At 39.3% G+C, this 17465-nt stretch overlaps 1 protein-coding gene across 4 annotated transcripts in view; it reads left to right on the top strand.

The window, feature by feature from the left end:
- KSR1 (kinase suppressor of ras 1) overlaps positions 1–17465 on the top strand; it is a 226595-nt gene that overhangs the window by 157958 nt on the left and 51172 nt on the right. For all 4 annotated transcript variants that reach the window (XM_089678511.1, XM_089678510.1, XM_089678509.1 and 1 more), the window contains 4 exons: positions 1827–1910; positions 4241–4302; positions 4578–4684; positions 7945–8113. In XM_089678511.1, the coding sequence (XP_089534637.1) occupies positions 1827–1910; positions 4241–4302; positions 4578–4684; positions 7945–8113 (422 nt within the window). The remainder of the gene's footprint in view (positions 1–1826; positions 1911–4240; positions 4303–4577; positions 4685–7944; positions 8114–17465) is intronic.

Genomic DNA, 17465 nt, shown 5'->3' with positions numbered 1-17465 from the left:
TTAGTTAGTTTTAATGTGTCCAAGATGTTGGTGAAACGAAACGTGCTCTTCTAGCAGACTTTCAAATTACACAGGGCTAGATTTGCATAGAAAAGAGACATTGTAGACCTTACCCAAAGCTGGCCTTACATTAGTCCTTTTTTTTTTTCACTGTACCAGCAGGTTGAATGAAAAAAAAAATGATCCGATTCCACCATCCACACATTTGAGGTAGATGGGGGAATCACTACTGCTATGCTAAGGTATTCTGCTGGCAGGAAGACTTCCCTGCCATCAGAATGTATTGATCAGTGTTTCTGGCTATAGCCAACGGCACTGATCGTTAGTGAAAAACCTGACAGGCTTTCTTTCAGCCATCAGTGTGTTCCAGATTCTTTATTGTAGTGAATTGTATTATACAGGCAAGCCTGACTGTAAACTCAGGGAAAAGCAGTCTTTCCAGGGGTAACTAAAAAAACTGGGCATCTCCAAGCAGTGGTGGACCTGGAGCTGCTTTTTTGGCTTTGCTGAAATAAGCTATTGGTTGGGGTAAATGTTGACATTGGGCACTAAATCTAGATGTTCTCTAAATGTCTGTTAAAGTGCAGAGATATTAGTTTTTAAAAAATCAGTAATTTGTTCACTGGTACCCCCTTCTGGGCCCATCTTTATTTTGTCCTTGTAGCTTTATTTAATAAAGTAACAAGCACAGGGCAGTAATCTATATCATGCAATCTGTTTTTGTTTCACCAACTAATCTGAAGTCAACTAATATACACTTACCGGCCACTTTATTAACCTCTTCACGACGGCACACACAAATGTGCGGCCTCCCGACGTCTGGGCCTAGACGCCAAGCGGCCACACATTTGCATGCAATTAACAAAAAACATATTTGCTAAGAACGCGCACCCTCCGTGCTCCCAGCACAGATGTCCGGTACTCACAGAAAGGTCCACTCTTTCGATCGGGACCTTTCCCGATCATGTGACCGCTGTGATGATGCGTCACGGCGGTCACATGATCCCTAAACCCCCCTCCCAGCTTCTGAAACTCCTAAAGGGCCGGGAGGCGCCGGCGAGATGGGGTTAAGTACACCTTGCCTAGTGCCAAAAAAATATCCCCCACACCATTACCCCACCAGCCTGAACCCGTTGACACAAGACAGGATGGATCCATCCTTTCATGTTGTTTACGCCAAGTTCTGACCCTACCATCTGAATGCCACAGCAACCAGTCTGCCTATTCTTCTCTGACATCAACAAGGCATTTTCGTCCACACAACTGCCACTCACTAGATAATTTTTTTCTTTTTCGGACCATTCTCTGTAAGCCCTAGAGATGGTTGTGCGTGAAAATCCCAGTAGATCAGCAGCTTTTGAAATACTCAGACCAGCCCATCTGGCACCAACAACCATGCCATGTTCAAAGTCACTTAAATCCCCTTTCTTCAACATTCTGATGCTCGGTGTGAACTTCAGCAAATCGTCTTCACTACGTCTACATGCCTAAATGCATTGAGTAGCTGCCATGTGATTGGCTGATTAGCAATTTGTGTTACCAAGTAGTTGAGCAGGTGTACCTAACAAAGGTAGGCAAGTGTATAATTGGCTGTTTTGGGTCACTGCTCTTTGCACATTTTCTTTGTGCCTTCCACTGCCTCTTGGAAGTCTGATAAACTGTGGATGGGTTCTATGCTGAATGCTCACACCTGAATAATTTAGTGTGTTAATGTAGTGGGTAAGTGTACACAGACTCTAAAGGCAGTGTAGTAATATTTTGCATAATTACTGTTACTGATGAAGTCTTAACATTAGTGAATTGGCCATCTTTTCTTTTTTTCACAGATTTTCTACAAAATCTTGGTTATCTCAAATGTGTCATGTTTGTCAAAAAAGTATGATGTTTGGAGTGAAATGTAAGCACTGCAGGTGAGTTATACCAATTGACTGTCATGGTTTATTTAATGCCAGTGTTGTTGATTGCAGATGACAGCATAATACAAGCATTCTGAGATAATGACTTTCTTTTGCGATGTATTTGTATATGCTATATGGCAGATGTTTGCTGTGCTAAATATCATTAGTAAGTGTCCAATCAATTTTGTAGTTTTTTTTGTTTTTTATTTCTTTCTTCTGCTACACACATGATAGATATGTAAGCTGAAGTTTATTTTTTTTCTCAAGATACCATACACATTGGTAATGTGTAATGATGTGTGTCCAGTTACCTGTAGGCTGTGACTTATAAAAAATATTCCTTTCATCGCCTGCTCACAGCCCAGGGTTACTGTCCTGAGCAGTGGCTGCTACAAAGAAAAGTTTTGTCACTTTCCTGTCCCTCCTGCCCTCTCAGTTATTCGCAGAACACCTGGAATTGTTGTCCCACAATGCATTTCTTTCTGTGAATGGAAGAGAAGCAGTTGAATGAGAGTATCGCCACTGACCTTTCACAGGACATGATTCATTGTGCAAGTGTAGTAATGCAAGGTCTGTGAATGGCTGAGAGGGCAGAAGGTAGTGGGCGATAGACATGTGCTATTTGTTTAATTACAAATCAAAATTTATAGTATCAAATAGTAACAAATTTTAACTAATCCAAAATAAATTCTAACAAAACAACAAATTAATTTGTTTCATTCCGATGACATGATAAAATAGTTTGGACCTTTTGTTAATGTTTGATTCGAATCCATTTCGTTTTTATTTTGCATCAATATTTTTAATTATTATAACAAATGCTGTACATATGAAATTGAAACATATTGCAATAAATACAGTAAGGTATAAAAGTGAAATAAGATGATGATTCTTACTTATTGTGTTAGGGGTTGGATGGAGGTGCCTCCATCTGAATATCCAAATCATAACATAACGAATTAATCCAAAATGAATTTTGTTCCATTCGTTCTTTTGGATGCACATGACTGCAGTCAATATCATTCAATCCGTTCTATTCATTTCTCTTTGTGGGTTGGACTAGCTGGGATGACTCAGAGTGCATAAGCAATCTCCCAAAGTAACGAATTAACACATTCAAACAAAAATAGCCAATCTACTGAAATAACTTCTGAAAATAAAAATCGATTAGGAACAACAAATATATGAAACGAATCCGAGTATACAAAACTAATTCTGAAAACAAATCTATCTAGCATAATGAATATGATGAAGCAAACCGATTTACTTAACAAATTAATCTGAAACTAATTTTTCCATTGTAAACCTCTCTAGTGGGTGAGCAGCACAACTTTTCACTGTAGCACTAGCTACCATTAACTCTTACAGCACTGGGAGTCAGCTGCTCAGAGTAATATCTTGTGTTTAGTCAGTAACACTTACCTTGCCAGTAGAAATCATGTCAGTTCTTCTGTAGAAGATGTTTTTTCTTTTTTCAGTGTGAAACACTAAGGCTGGGTTCACCTGTATGTGGTTTCTCTGCGGCTGCATTTGCATGGGTGCCGCAGCCCATTCTTTTGTATGGGATGCTATACCTGCGGATAATGCAGGAAAAAGGTCTCTGAAGCTTTTCTGAAACCACAGTCTCAAAGAAACCATATGATGCTATGTGTTTCCCCGTGCACTGGAAACTGTGCTGCCATTTCCAATTAAGAATAGCACCCACATGCATTACATTTGCTAAACAGCAACGTGTTTTTGGTGCGGTACAGCATGCGATTTACATGCAGTCCCGCACCTCCATAGATGTGAACCTAGCCTTCAGTCCTACCCACACCTTCCCCTTGCTACTTACACTATTGTGTTTGCCAAATACACACTAAATTAATCTATTATGGCACTTTCTTCGTCTGTTTCATGGCAAATGTATGTTCCATTTAGAGGAGCTTTTTGATCATTAAGGCAGGTCTGGAAAATTATTTTGTTTTCATGAATGTACTTGTAGGCTTTTGTCTGTATTTGTATAACTGATGGTCTGTCAGTATACAAAGATATGAGGATTATAAACGTATGAACAAATGAATTCTTGCATTGTGTTGAAATTACTCTAGTCTTTATATGGGATTATATATGTATATTTGCTCTTGCCAGAACATGTTTTTATGCAGGTGCTATCAGCATGTTATCCCAGTATCACACAGCTCACCTTTTTTTTTCTTTTTGCTGATGTTTTTATCTGTATATTAAAGAGTTCTATAACATGAAAAAAAATAATGTTCTTTGTACTGCTCTCCATGTTTATACAAATAAGTAAAACTCAGGTTAGTCAGTGATTTTCAAATGTATCATTTTTATACCTACAGGTTAAAATGCCATAACAAATGTACAAAAGAAGCTCCTCCTTGTAGAATATCATTTCTTCCTTGTAAGTAAAACATTATTTTAATTGACCTAATACTACTTAATTCATTTTAAAGATCAACAACTTTATTAAACTGTGCAAGCAGCAGTATATTAAGTGCTATTAACCCATGTTAACCAATTGCCATGCACATTTCTTGCGTCAGACTAGTGTAAGATGGATTCTGGTTGGTTGGTATGGATACTTTACACTTCAGTGTCATTGCTCTATTCTATTATAATATTAAGGCTGTAAGACACAGTTCAGTAAACAATTGTCTTTTTTTCTATTATTTTCAGTAACAAAAATCAGAAGAACGGAATCTGTCCCATCAGATATTAACAACCAGGTGGACAGACCGCCAGAACCACTATTTGGGACTCTCCCCAAAGCTCTCACTAAAAAGGTATTACAGTATTGTAGTAAAATGTTGATGCCTGTAGGCTGTGGAACAGAGGACCTCTAATACATTTTAATTAAAAGTGGAACTTCACTCTCATTTACATGTTTTCTTAATTCTGCTTATTATCCCCTCCCCCTTGAGAAAACTTAAATCATTTATAGGGGGTGGGGGGATACATTTTTGAGAGGAGAGCACACCTTGCTTCCACGTTTCTCGCCAAGGCGATTACTGCAGGACAGCACTGGATTTACTGAATGGATGAGTCTTATACTTGTGCTCAATCTGGCAGACGGATAATTGGGGTTTAAGGCAGGCCATAGATGGGTTATAAACCGAATGTTCCATTGATTAAAAAACAAAAATAACTCATATGATTGTGCCATCATTTTGTTTAGTTTTTTCAAAGAAAAATCCAGTATGGTGGATCAGGCACCTTTGATTGAAGCCAGAAAATTGCATGTTGCAGCTGGCACTGTAAGAGCTTGTTCACACTTGACTAAATTTCTAACTCTTCAAAAACGCCCCTAGTGTTACACAGGCGTTAGTATGGGCATTTTACAAGCATTAAAAATGCTCCCCAAATGCCCTGTGCGCAGTTTTGAGGTGTTTTATATGTGTTTTACAAGTGTCAACAAATGCCTATAATAAACTCTAATGGTATTAACAGCCCACAAACGCCTACCAGTCTTTTGAGGATTGTCACCATAGACTTGAATGGGAGGCATTGAAAGGCTTCAGCTCCTCCTGACTCAACATGAGGCTTCAATTTTGAAGGGACACGACGCTAACGCTTCATGTTCTGCTAATGTGAACTGCACTGTGTGCTGCTCATAGTTTCATTTCCATAGGCGTTTGAGGAATGTTAAAAACGCTCCTCAAATACCTGCTTTCAAACCTAGTGTGAACTAGCCCTTACGATGTGACAACCGAACAATCTGGAATTTTCGTCTATGGCCTGCACTTCAAGTCTGGACACTTTTACCCCTTTCCTGTCCAGGCCAATTTTCAGCTTTCAGTGCTATCACAATTTGAATGACAATTGCGTGGTCATGCAACACTGTACCCATATTAATTTTTTTTTGCATTTTTTTGAGACAGATAAAACTTAATTTTGGTGGTATTTATTCACCACTGGGATTTTTTTTTTTTTTTGCTATATAAATGAAAATGTCCAAATTTTGAAAAAAAGTGTTTTTCTTATAAAATTTAGCAAATAATCTTTCTTCATAAATCTTGCCCATAATTTATTCAGTTATCTTTTTAGTAAAAAAAAACCCCAAATGATTTTATAATCAAAAATTATAATTTAAAAAACTATTTTTTACATTTTTATTTTATTTTTTTATATTATTATTTATGTTTGTTTTTTATTAACATACTGTCACCCTAGCAGTACAGTGTCACCATAGTGACACTGTACTACTTGTGGGGGGTAATGAAGATTTTTTTTTCCTTTTTTACACAGATTGCTTTAACACCCATAAAGGCTGTAAAATAAATAATTTCTCCTTCTCTCTGACTGCATTCTTGCAGCCATTGAGAAATACTGTGAGAGCTGCGATTGGTCACAGCTTGTCACATGGTACAAGGCTGTTGTGAATAGCCTTGCACTATGTGACCTCTGTGATAATTCAAAGATTTCACTAGTAGTAAGCAATGATGTCAGAAGTGACATCTTGCTTACTACTATTCATGTGATCACTGATTGGCCAATTAGTGATCACATGATCGGAACCTCACACAGAGGTCCCGTACAGCGATCGGTGGACACTTGATCGCGGTGCTGCGCGCTCCCAGGGAGTGTGCGCAGGCTGTAAATGCAGGCGCCGTTTATGAACGGCAACCTGCTCCTGCACTGCTTCCGTCCGGCCGTTTATGCACAGACGAGAAGTGGTTAACCGGAAAATGAACCCCACTGGGGTCTCCTAGCAACTGTTGCATAAATGTAACTGCCATTAAGTGTTGTTTGCAAAGAAGATACTTACCTCTCCCACTGCAGAAATCGCCACTTAAAAAAGTTTTCAGAAACCATCACTTCCATAAATGTCGATTTTCTGCTGGGCTTAATGGTTCTTTCCTTTTTCCCCATTCTCATTTGTTCCTTCTGCTGACCCTATGTTGCTCCATGACACAGTAGTGATGGAGTCAGCAGGAAGAAACTACTAAGCACCTCAAAGGGCCAGGAATTTGACACTACAGGAAGAGCCTTAAGGCGGCTTAAGCTGGTTCATCTGGGTTTGAAGGATTGTGTGACTCTGTTCCCTTCCTCCCATGTAACATGGAGATGGAGAGGAAGTCCTCAGGCCTGTATAGGCTCAAACATAAGCTTACCAAGGGCTGCTGGCAGCTTAACAGAGCGATGGAGGAAAGTAAAAGTGAGTATTTGCTGCTAGGGAGGGCAGCATTAAAGGAAAAATCCACCTTCTTTAAAAAAGGCACCTATATTGCAAAAAGCAAAAATGTGCCTTTATTATTTTTTTGCATTGAAGCCTACAAAGCACTGCAACCATGATCAGTGCATGGCAGGTACACTGCTCTGGTTTCTGCAGACTATTCCTCCAGCTGCAGGTTTGTACTGAGGTTACACATCTGGAGAGCATCTCAAATTAAATTTTGGTGATGTCACTGCACTTTTGTTGCTTAAGTCCCGCAGTAGCAGATGAGACTTGTAGTTTTGTTCATTCAGAGATCTCCATGAATGAATGTATGACATGGCAGTGCAAGTGGAGCCAGGTACAGTTGCACTGAATTGAAATGTGACAGGAGCCAGTGGGAGAGGACCCCACAGATTCAGTAAGTTGGGGGTGAGGCGGTTTTAAGGTTGAGAGCTGTGGACCATTTTTCATGCTACACCCTAAATATAGGTGTAACATGACACATGGTCAGAAAGATCAACTTCGCTTTTAAAGCAAAGGCTTTGTTTTGCCTTTACATGTTATGTTGAAGATGAAACAAGAAAATCATTTAGGCTGCTGATGAGCAGCCTAGTTAATTTTACAGACTTTCTAAATTATGTTAATGGTTGTTTAGAGTATTCCATCTGTATTTCTTCTGATAATAGTAAATTTGTTAATTTGCCAGTAATGATACATTTCATAAATGTATGAATTGGTAAAATATTAAAAATACATTGTTGAGGGACTTTCATCCCACCATCTAGGTGTCACTGACCTAAGCTGTTGTCCCTAATTTTTTTAATGACTTTTACTTTACTTTTTGATAACTCCTTTAAATTTCATGCCATTCATAATCTTGGTTTGCAGGAACACCCTCCAGCAATAAATCACTTGGATTCAAGCAGCAATCCATCTTCAACTACTTCTTCTACACCTTCTTCTCCAGCACCTTTTCAGACCTCAAATCCTCCCAGTGCAATTACACCACCAAACCCTTCTCCCATGGGGCTCAAAGACAGTCGCTTCAATTTTCCAGGTAACATATTTAATGACGAGACCAAAAATAAAACTACAAAGTCTTACTCTGAGTTAAAGCATATTTGTATCTATTTGTACTTCGTTTCCGAGTTCTTACATAGGCCAAAGTGTGTTACATTTCATGTTTTTAAAATATTTTGGACTCCAGTAACAATTCTTATAGATAATAAAGAGAACCAGTCACATCTGGGTTTATGCAAGAATCTGAACATTTGATCTTGCATTTTTATCATTCTTTGTGTTTCCACATTAAAGTTATATACTTAGCCCCTTATGTAGCTTTACTAAAGAGGATAACTGTTAGAGCTATGAGTCAGAGATGAAAGGCCTACTGCCAACTACCTGAACTCGTACTAATAACACACATTGTCCTCCTATGTAAGCACAACATTGTCAACAGAGTCTTGTAGTTGTTTAAGTTATTCATAAAAAGAGCTCGGTTTGTGATTTGGTTGATCTACATTCACATGTATGTGTTTTGGTGTTATATGCTGTAAAAATCTTGCTTGCATTCCATTTACCAGAGCAGCTCTCAACTCTGATTCACAGGGCCTAGAGTTACCCTCAGTCAGAGTGTTTTATGCTAAATAAAGCAACACTATACATTTTTTTCATAAATTGGTCTGAATATATATGATCATTTGAATATTAAGATGTTTGTGTAAGCCCAATTTTTTTAGACTCCACAATTAGGGTTGGAAGATATTTGCTTTCATGGTGTCCACATGCCCTATGTTGATCTTTGCATTTATTTTTTTCCATTGTGGTCACTTCTTAGTATTTTCCCATATACCCAAGTCTGAACTTAGAAAAAAATGTTACTTCCTTTGCTGCAATAGAATCTTATGTGGTTTGTAAGCTGTGCTGTCAGTCAGCATGACATAGTAGGAAGGAGGTACAAACACAAAATTTTTAAAGATGCCAAGATCAAGAAGAATACCAACAGGGTCATTTCTACATATAATGCAGCCTGTAAAAGAAGAGTCAATATACTTACCTTTCTGGATGCCCATGTGTTGGAAAAGTTTTGCTGCTCCCTGCAGAGCTGTATTCATTCAACACTTTGGGTGAGCTCCCCCACAGTGGTTTGTTTCTGTAGTAACCTACTAGCCAGTGGAAGGAACCACAGTATGAACCCAGGGAGCAAATATTATACATACATGGAAGTGTGGCTTACTTGCAGCAGCTGGATAGCACAGAAATGGCAGCTTTTCAACACATGGGCTGCAGGAAAGGTAAAGGATATTATTATTATTATTATACAGGATTTATATAGCGCCAACAGTTTGCTCAGCGCTTTACAATATAACGGGAGACAATACAGTAACAATACTGTTCAATACAAGAGGGTCAGGAGGGCCCTGCTCCCTGGAGCTTACAATATTGCCTCTTATTTTACAGTCTGCCGTGTGTGCAGACCCTGTAGTGATAGTGTCACTTTAAAGTGTAAGGGTAAAGACGGCTTTAAATTTTGCTATTGATTTTAGTAACTTTGGCCTTGCATGTTTTTTTTTGTTTTTTTTTCTGTTGATATCCTCCCTACTCCTACAAATTCCTATTGCATGGCACAAGCACACATACTGCATTTCTATTCTATATGCTACAGGTATTTGTTGAACACAGGGAATAACATTAGTGACATGCAAAAGAATAAAAACCGTTTGAAAAGCTCATTTTCATTGAATGATAAGGTTTAAAATGAAATGCTTGGTGAGCTAGTCCATTGCTAACTTTAGGCTGTCTAAGACTTTTATACACAACTATGGGACAACATGCGCTGATTCATATGCAGGAATCCTTTAAAATGTCATACACCTTTACATAGAGGTGTAAAATCTAGTTTTTATCCATTTGCTGAGTGAACTCGACTTAAGTTATATTTGTGCCTTTGAAATTTTTGCCCTACTTTTAAAATTATTTATAGTAGTTTTCCATATTTAATTTAAATGGGCCTCCTGCTAGAGACCTGTCTCTGCAACTCACCCCTATATCCTTTTGTAAGAAACAGTAAAAGCCACATGGTTTATTTTCATTTTTGTTTACTGGCATGGGCAAAGTAAACACAACCTTTGGGGTATTATGCTGCTGACTTGGTGTAAGTATGTCATAGTGGTCCATTTAAAAGGTCGGATTGTACTGCATGTATAATGTGAAGTGTGAGCTGAGTAGTAGATATTTCTGTAAAATGAGGGTGATTCTGATTCATATGTACAGTAACAGTCACCAGGAGTAATATAACTTTAAGGGAAATTCCCCTTAAGAAAGGATAGCTTAAATAAACATGTAAACCCTCTATTTGCTATAAATAATTATGATGGATTGCTTGCCTAACTTGCATCTTATATGCCATTGTTGAAAAACAAAAATTGGGTTGAGTTTTCTCGCACTAAGGAAGGTGAGAGTATTGACTTTTATAGCAAGGCTAAGTGCTAACCAGCTCTACTAAATGCGGCTACAGTCTGTCTATGTCTTATTCTTTAATAATGAACCCTTTCTGTCATTTTGCATGCCACATAAATAATATATTGTAATTTTTAATCCATATGAACACAGCTTTAGCCAAATAGGGTGTTAACTCCTAGCATTCCTTGTTCTAGGCAAATAACATTACACGGGCATTTACAAAATTGTCTTTGTGCCCTATTTGTGTATGAAGAAATATGTGAGCGTTTTATCATGGCTTGTTCCCAGTAGTCACGAATAATATCTACCATCTTTATTGCGTTTACAACTTGTTTTGCAAGCCTGGGAATCTAAAATCAAAGATTAGCAAAATGTATGTGTGTGTTGTGCTGAATCACTGATTTGTGTCTGCACTGTTATCTTTTATCTTTGGGAATTTTAACCTGGACACCCAACTTTTTCGGTGCGTAAAAACCACATATGCAAACATACCCCAATTAGCCATAACATTATGACCACTGACAGGTAAAGTGAATAACATTAATTATCTCCTGACAACGGCACCTGAAAGTGGGAGGGATACATTACGCAGCAAGTGAACATGCTGTCCCTGAAGTTAATGATGCCTTGTATGCAGAAAAAATTTTCAAGCATAAGAATTTGAGCAACTTTAACAAGGGACAAATTGTAACAGGTAGATGACTACGTCAGAGCAACTCTGCAGCTCTTGTGGGATGTTCCTGTTCTGCAGTTGTCGGCTTTGACCAAAAGTGGTCCCAAGGAAGGAAAACTGACGACAGGGTCATAGATGTCCAAGGCTCATTGATGGGTGTGGAGAATGAAGGCTGGCCTGTGTAGTCTGACCCAATAGAAGGGCTACTGTAACTCAAATTGCTGAAAAAGTTAATGCTGGTTCTGATAGGTGTCAGAACACATCTTTTATACACAGTTTGCTGCGTAGCCGCAGACCTGTCATGGTGCCCATGCTGACTCATATCCACAGCCAAAAGAGCCTACAGTGGGCACATGAGCAATAGAACTGGACCACGGAACAATGAAAGAAGGTGGCTTGGTTGGATGAATTCAAGACTGGTTTGAGGAACACAACGAATTTGAGGTTTTGTTTTGGCCTCCAGATTCTCTGGATCTTAGTCTACTCAAGCATCTATGGGTTGTACTGGAAAAACAAGTCCGATCCATGTAGGGCCCCACCTTGCAACTTACAGGACTTAAAGGATATGCTACAGGTGGCCAGATACCACAGCAAACCTTCAGAGGTCTGTTGGTGGGTGTTCATAATATTATGGCTGATCGATGTATGTTGGTATAAAGGTACTAAAACAAGTGTCAAACTGTTGCTCTCAGTGTGAAAGTGCAGCAGCCTTATAAGTCTGACTACCACAGCTTTGATTAGGTGGGTTGACAGTTTTGTATAATTCCCTGTTGATAGGACAAAGATGAATGTAAACTGAAAAGGTTCCAGTCAAACATAAAAAACAAGTTTAACTCTGAAAACACACAAGTTATTTATTAAATGAAAATCATTAATTGTATTTATATACAAACCCAAGAAGAACGTAAATCAATCTTTATATTAGCTTCCTGTAATCCCTTGAACAGCTTGACACAGACTGGGAGAAGGCAACATAGCTCTCTGACTCACACAGCCAAGCTTTCCTTTGAACAGTGCTGTTAATGTAACACACTTACAGGAAGGGAGACCAGAGGAAGACCTCATCAATGTGCTACTTAATCTGCCATTGTTCAATCAGGAGATTGGTGAAGGAGGCACAGTTTTGGCTATTTGGGGCATTTTTTCAGCTTGACATGCGATTATGGTGAGGAGGGACATGTATATGGGGCTGCAGAGGTCTTGAGATTGATTTTTCCTAGAGAACTGCTTTAAAGCAGACCAGTCACGAAAGCCATAAACAAGTTAGAATACAACTTGAGAATGGATAAAAAGGTTACTGCAATTATTTTTTAATTGTTTACCGTGTCCTTACCTCAAGTCCCTTCCTTGTAATGCATATTTATCACTCAAGTCACTTAATTTTTCATCCATATATAGTCAGTGAAACAAACAACACAACTGGTGCAGACCTATATGCCAAATTCATTAAATGTGAGTGGGTGAAGGCGAAGCCGGGAAGCTTACCAATAATATTTATACTTTAATTCTTTTTACCGTCACTTCTTGGTCTACGTACAGCGATTGTATATTCCCAGATCTTTTGTTAAAGTGTTACTAAGCCCAGGACCCTGCATTCACTATATCTGGTCTCCCACAGTACACAGAACATGGAAATGCAATCATTTTAGTAAATATAAACTGCTAAATACCTTTTCACATCAGCAGTTAGAGCTGTCTTGTGACTTCTATCAGTGTCCAGCTGAGCAGTGGTTAAAGCCTGTAGAAGGAATTTTCATTTTGCTATGACTGTCCTATGAAGCTGCATAACCCCTGACCCTCTGTCTGGACAGTGATTCTTGGCCCTTTGCTTATCACGTGCACCCTCCCAAAGAAAAAAAAAATCTTTAGCATGTGCAGCTCTGTACTTGCAGTAGATGGACTGGGGACAGTAGAGGAAGGGAAGGATCAGAGAAGATCAGATGCTTTTCTGCATATTCAGACTGATTTTACTGTTGTGGGTTTAGTAACACTTTAATGAGTATTGGTGGGACATGCCTTGTAGAGGAGGAAAATACATTGACAGATCGGGCACTGCCAATACTTTGATGAAGAGGTGAGCAGAGCCTTGAAACATGACAGCTTCCCGGGTATGAGACGCTCACCTTGAGCCATTAAACTATAAAATTGGTGCAGCGCTACTAATAAAATACATACGGAGCAAATAAACCAACATAAGTGAATGAACCCCCTTTAGTGACAGCATGAATCAATCACTGGTGTCAAAATGCAATTGACACGCACTTAACAAGTGACTACGGGGTGATAAAAAGTCCAATATGAGCACACAGGTGAGGAACTCTTCACACGTGGATGTGTCATACGTGCCACAGGAATCCCAAAACAATCTGAGTGCCCCCTCACCTCCTTGAAATGACCTCAAGGGCCAACCAGCTTTCCAAAGATAGTCAGGCAATCTCCTGTTGATCCCTTCAGTATGACCGGAATGATGGTAACTTTAACCAGACCTCTTCCACCGCTCTACCGACACCACTATCTTCCACTCAGAGACATAACCAAACAGGCTCCATAGTGCAATATATCCAATTTATTTAAATAAAAACATAAATACCCACTTACATGTAGGCAAACGATCATGCACAGTAATCGGCAGTCCTCCTGACATGCGGCTTCATGGAGTCCCAATATGGCGTCCGCTGCACCAATTTTATAGTTTTTTGGTTTATGTTACACTGGTACTTAGTAGGTGCTAGCAGCTTTTTATTATTAGGGTCATCTAAGCGCAGGGGTTTTTTCATTCACCTTGAGCCATTGCTTTGGTTTCATGGGCCATGTCATCCTCTGAATGTTGTGACATATATGCACATTTAGCTGGATTGCTTCTTGACCAGTTTATTTTTATTAGCCGACTATTGATAGAGTGTGAATTGTGTACATTCATCTACCTGGCATGTGACATATCTTTATTCTGTTTGTGAGTGTATTTCTTTTTATTCAGTTCATCATTTATAAATGTTTAACCACACTATCCAGTGCACTTCACTTCTTTTGTATTTTGTTCTCATTGTATTCTAAGAGCATTTGTATTCGATTTTTATATTTTATAACTTTACTATGTCTGCTGCCCCAAGGACTTGAAACATTCTAGCATATACAAAAAAGCTAATAATCTCAAGGCAGAACATGCTGATGCAAATTTATGGGAAATTAGCAGCAGCAGGTATGTTGCAGATCAATAGTGTAGTCATAAGATATCAGATGAGGAAGAGATGTTGTGAATTAAGGTAATGTGATTTTCCTGAAACCGTGGCCTTTTAGGGGTGCATTTAAAGATCTGAATGAATGGAGAATACATCACTTTTATTACTTGTACACAAAGTAAGTAAGGATCCAAGATTTACCCCCAAGGGACAGCAAGCAGGTGTCCTATCATGAATGTGTAGAAAGACCAAGAGGAATAAAATACCTCTGACACAGCAAGCTTGGGGAATTAGGGAGATTGGAATGTTGCCAAGGTTGGTTGTGTCAGGCACATGGATGAAAAATAAACAAGGTGAGTAAATAAATATTATAAACATTCACCAGAACAAACATTTCTGTCTATGAAGGACTATTACAGGCACTGCGATGGTACCTGCATGGCAAAGTGCCTTCCTGTGTTTGTGCCCTTCTAAAGTAAGGATATGTGGGAGCTGCCGTTTGTTTTCTTTTCTTGGTTTTTAAATCTGCAGTCTCCAAGGCTGTCATCCTGCTTCTGAATTTACCACCTGGAGTAGGCATGTAGCCAGTGAAGTTTGAAAAATCTGAACTATCCTGCATGCATATTGTAGATCATTATTATTATTATACAGGATTTATATAGTGCCAACAGTTTGCTCAGCGCTTTACAATATAACAGGAGACGATACAGCAACAATACAGTTCAATACAAGAGGGTTAGGAGGGCCTTCTCCTTGGAGCTTACAATCTAAGAGGGAGGGACTAGTGGTACAAAAGGTATTAATTGTGGGGGATGGACTGGTAGGAGGAGTAGAAGATTCCATTATTATCTGAGGGCAGGATAGGGTTCCCTGAAGAGATAAGTTTTGAGAGATCGCCTAAAAGTGATCACAGTAGGCGATAGTCTGATAAATTGGGGTAGAGAGTTCCAGAGGATGGGGAAAGTTCTTGAGAAGTCCTGGAGACGAGCATGGGAGGAGGAGACAAGGGAGCAGGAGAGCAGGAGGTCGTGTGAGGAGCGGAGAGTACGATTTGGGTGATATTTGGAGGCAAGATTGGTGATGTAATTTGGGGCAGAGTTATAAATGGCTTTATATGTTATTGTTAATGTTTTGAATTTTATCCATTGGGCAATGGGAAGCCAGTGGAGGGATTGGCAGAGAGGGATGGCAGATACGGAACGGTTAGTAAGGTGGATGAGTCTGGCAGCAGCATTCATGATAGACTGAAGAGGGGATAGCCTGCGATGAGGTAAGCCAATGAGTAGGGAGTTACAATAGTGAAGCCGAGATATAACAAGGGAGTGAATAAGTTGCTTAGTAGTTTCAGAGGTAAAAACGGCCTTATCTTGGAGATGTTGCGGAGGTGAAGTCTACATGATTTGAACATCGGTTAGATTTTGGGCTGAAAGGACAGATAGGAGTCTAGCATTACACCTAGTACCCTGGCATGAGGGGAGGGACTGATGGTTGTATTATTGGTCTTGATGGAGAAGTCAGTGGAGGGGGCATGGGCTGGAGGGAATACTAAGAGCTCAGTTTTGGAAAGATTGAGTTTGAGGAAGTGGAGTGACATCCATGCCAATATGTCACTTAGTAGGTTAGTAATGCGAGAGAAGACTGAAGGGGTGAGGTGAGGAGTAGAAATATAGATTTGTGTGTCATCAGCATAGAGATGGTACTTAAAGCCATGGCAGTTTATCAAGTGACCAAGGGAAGAGGTGTAGATGGAGAAGAGAAGGGGTCCAAGGACAGAACCTTGAGGGACCCCTACAGAAAGAAGGAGTGGAGAGGAGGAGCCAGAGTTATAGGTAACGCTGAAGGAGCGCTGCGATAGGTAGGAGGAAAAGGAAAACCAGGAGAGAGCAGATTCTCGCAGGTCAAGAGTGGAGTTTTTTGAGGAGGAGGGGATGGTCAACCGTATCAAAAGCTGTAGAGAGGTCAAGTAGTAAGAGTACGGAGTAGTGGCCATTGGTTTTAGCAGTTAGTAGATCATTAGTGAGTTTTAGTAGGGCAGTTTCAGTGGAGTGTAGTGAGCTAAAGCCAGACTGTAAAGGGCCAAGAAGGTTGTTGTCAGTGAGATAGGACCTCAGGCGATTGTAGACTAATCATTAGTTCACTGGATAATAAACTCAAGATCACAAGATTAGTTTCTTATTTCTATCTTCCCTACAGTTTTGTTACAGTTTTTATTTTTATGTGCTTTGCCAATGCAGGATAAAGCAACAGGTTTGTATTATTTCCCTCCTCCACAGTAGCACATGCTCACCTATCCACATGGCCATATTAAATCAACAATGTCACAAGTATCTCCGCCCCTTTGTGTACATCAACTGCAAGGCAGGGAACCTCCTGCCCATAGCTCATTGGCCCAACAATGACAGCATACTTTTGAGTTCGGACAAACTCTGGTTCAGATCTCACTAATCAAGACAACCAGTAGCAAAGTGGGATTTGTAGAAGAGAATTTGTTCAACAAGTTAATTTTATGCTACATATTTTATACAGCAAGATGCCAAAGTAAAAATAATGGAGCAAGTTAGAGCAGTAGCTGTTGGACTTTGCTCCTTGGCAGCTGTGCAGACCCCTCACTCATTCACTGACACAAGACAAACAGATTTTTGGTCTGTCCCACACATTGTTGCACTGAAGTTCAGTCAACTTTTGCCTGGAAAAAATAAGACATACATTTCAGTTGCCGTGTTTCTCAGTTTTATTTTAGATCACTGCATTACAGAAATTCTTTTGTGCTCATGTCATCTCTTACTGTTCTGTAGACTGAGAAGAGGAAAATAACTAACCAGAAATTTTCATGGTCTGTGTGTGTGTTATACAGTCAGTGTTCATAGAATTCATAGTGAAACCATCAGAACTGAAGACCTTTAGATATGCATGTGAAAATGTATAGTGCATATTTCTTTCATGTATCCTATATATCACAGTTTTTCATCAACATTACATTTAGTGACTGACTGATTATCCCAGCTAGGCTCAACAATATTTATAAATTGCCATTGAATTATACTTTATTCTCCTAATATACACTGATCAGTCATTTCATTATGACCACTGTCAGG

This window comes from Staurois parvus, unplaced genomic scaffold (genome assembly GCF_062004578.1).
Source record: "Staurois parvus isolate SC_StPar_1 unplaced genomic scaffold, SC_StPar_1.0 ptg000206l, whole genome shotgun sequence".
Taxonomy (NCBI): Eukaryota; Metazoa; Chordata; class Amphibia; order Anura; family Ranidae; genus Staurois; species Staurois parvus.
This window is presented reverse-complemented; position numbering and strand designations above follow the sequence as displayed.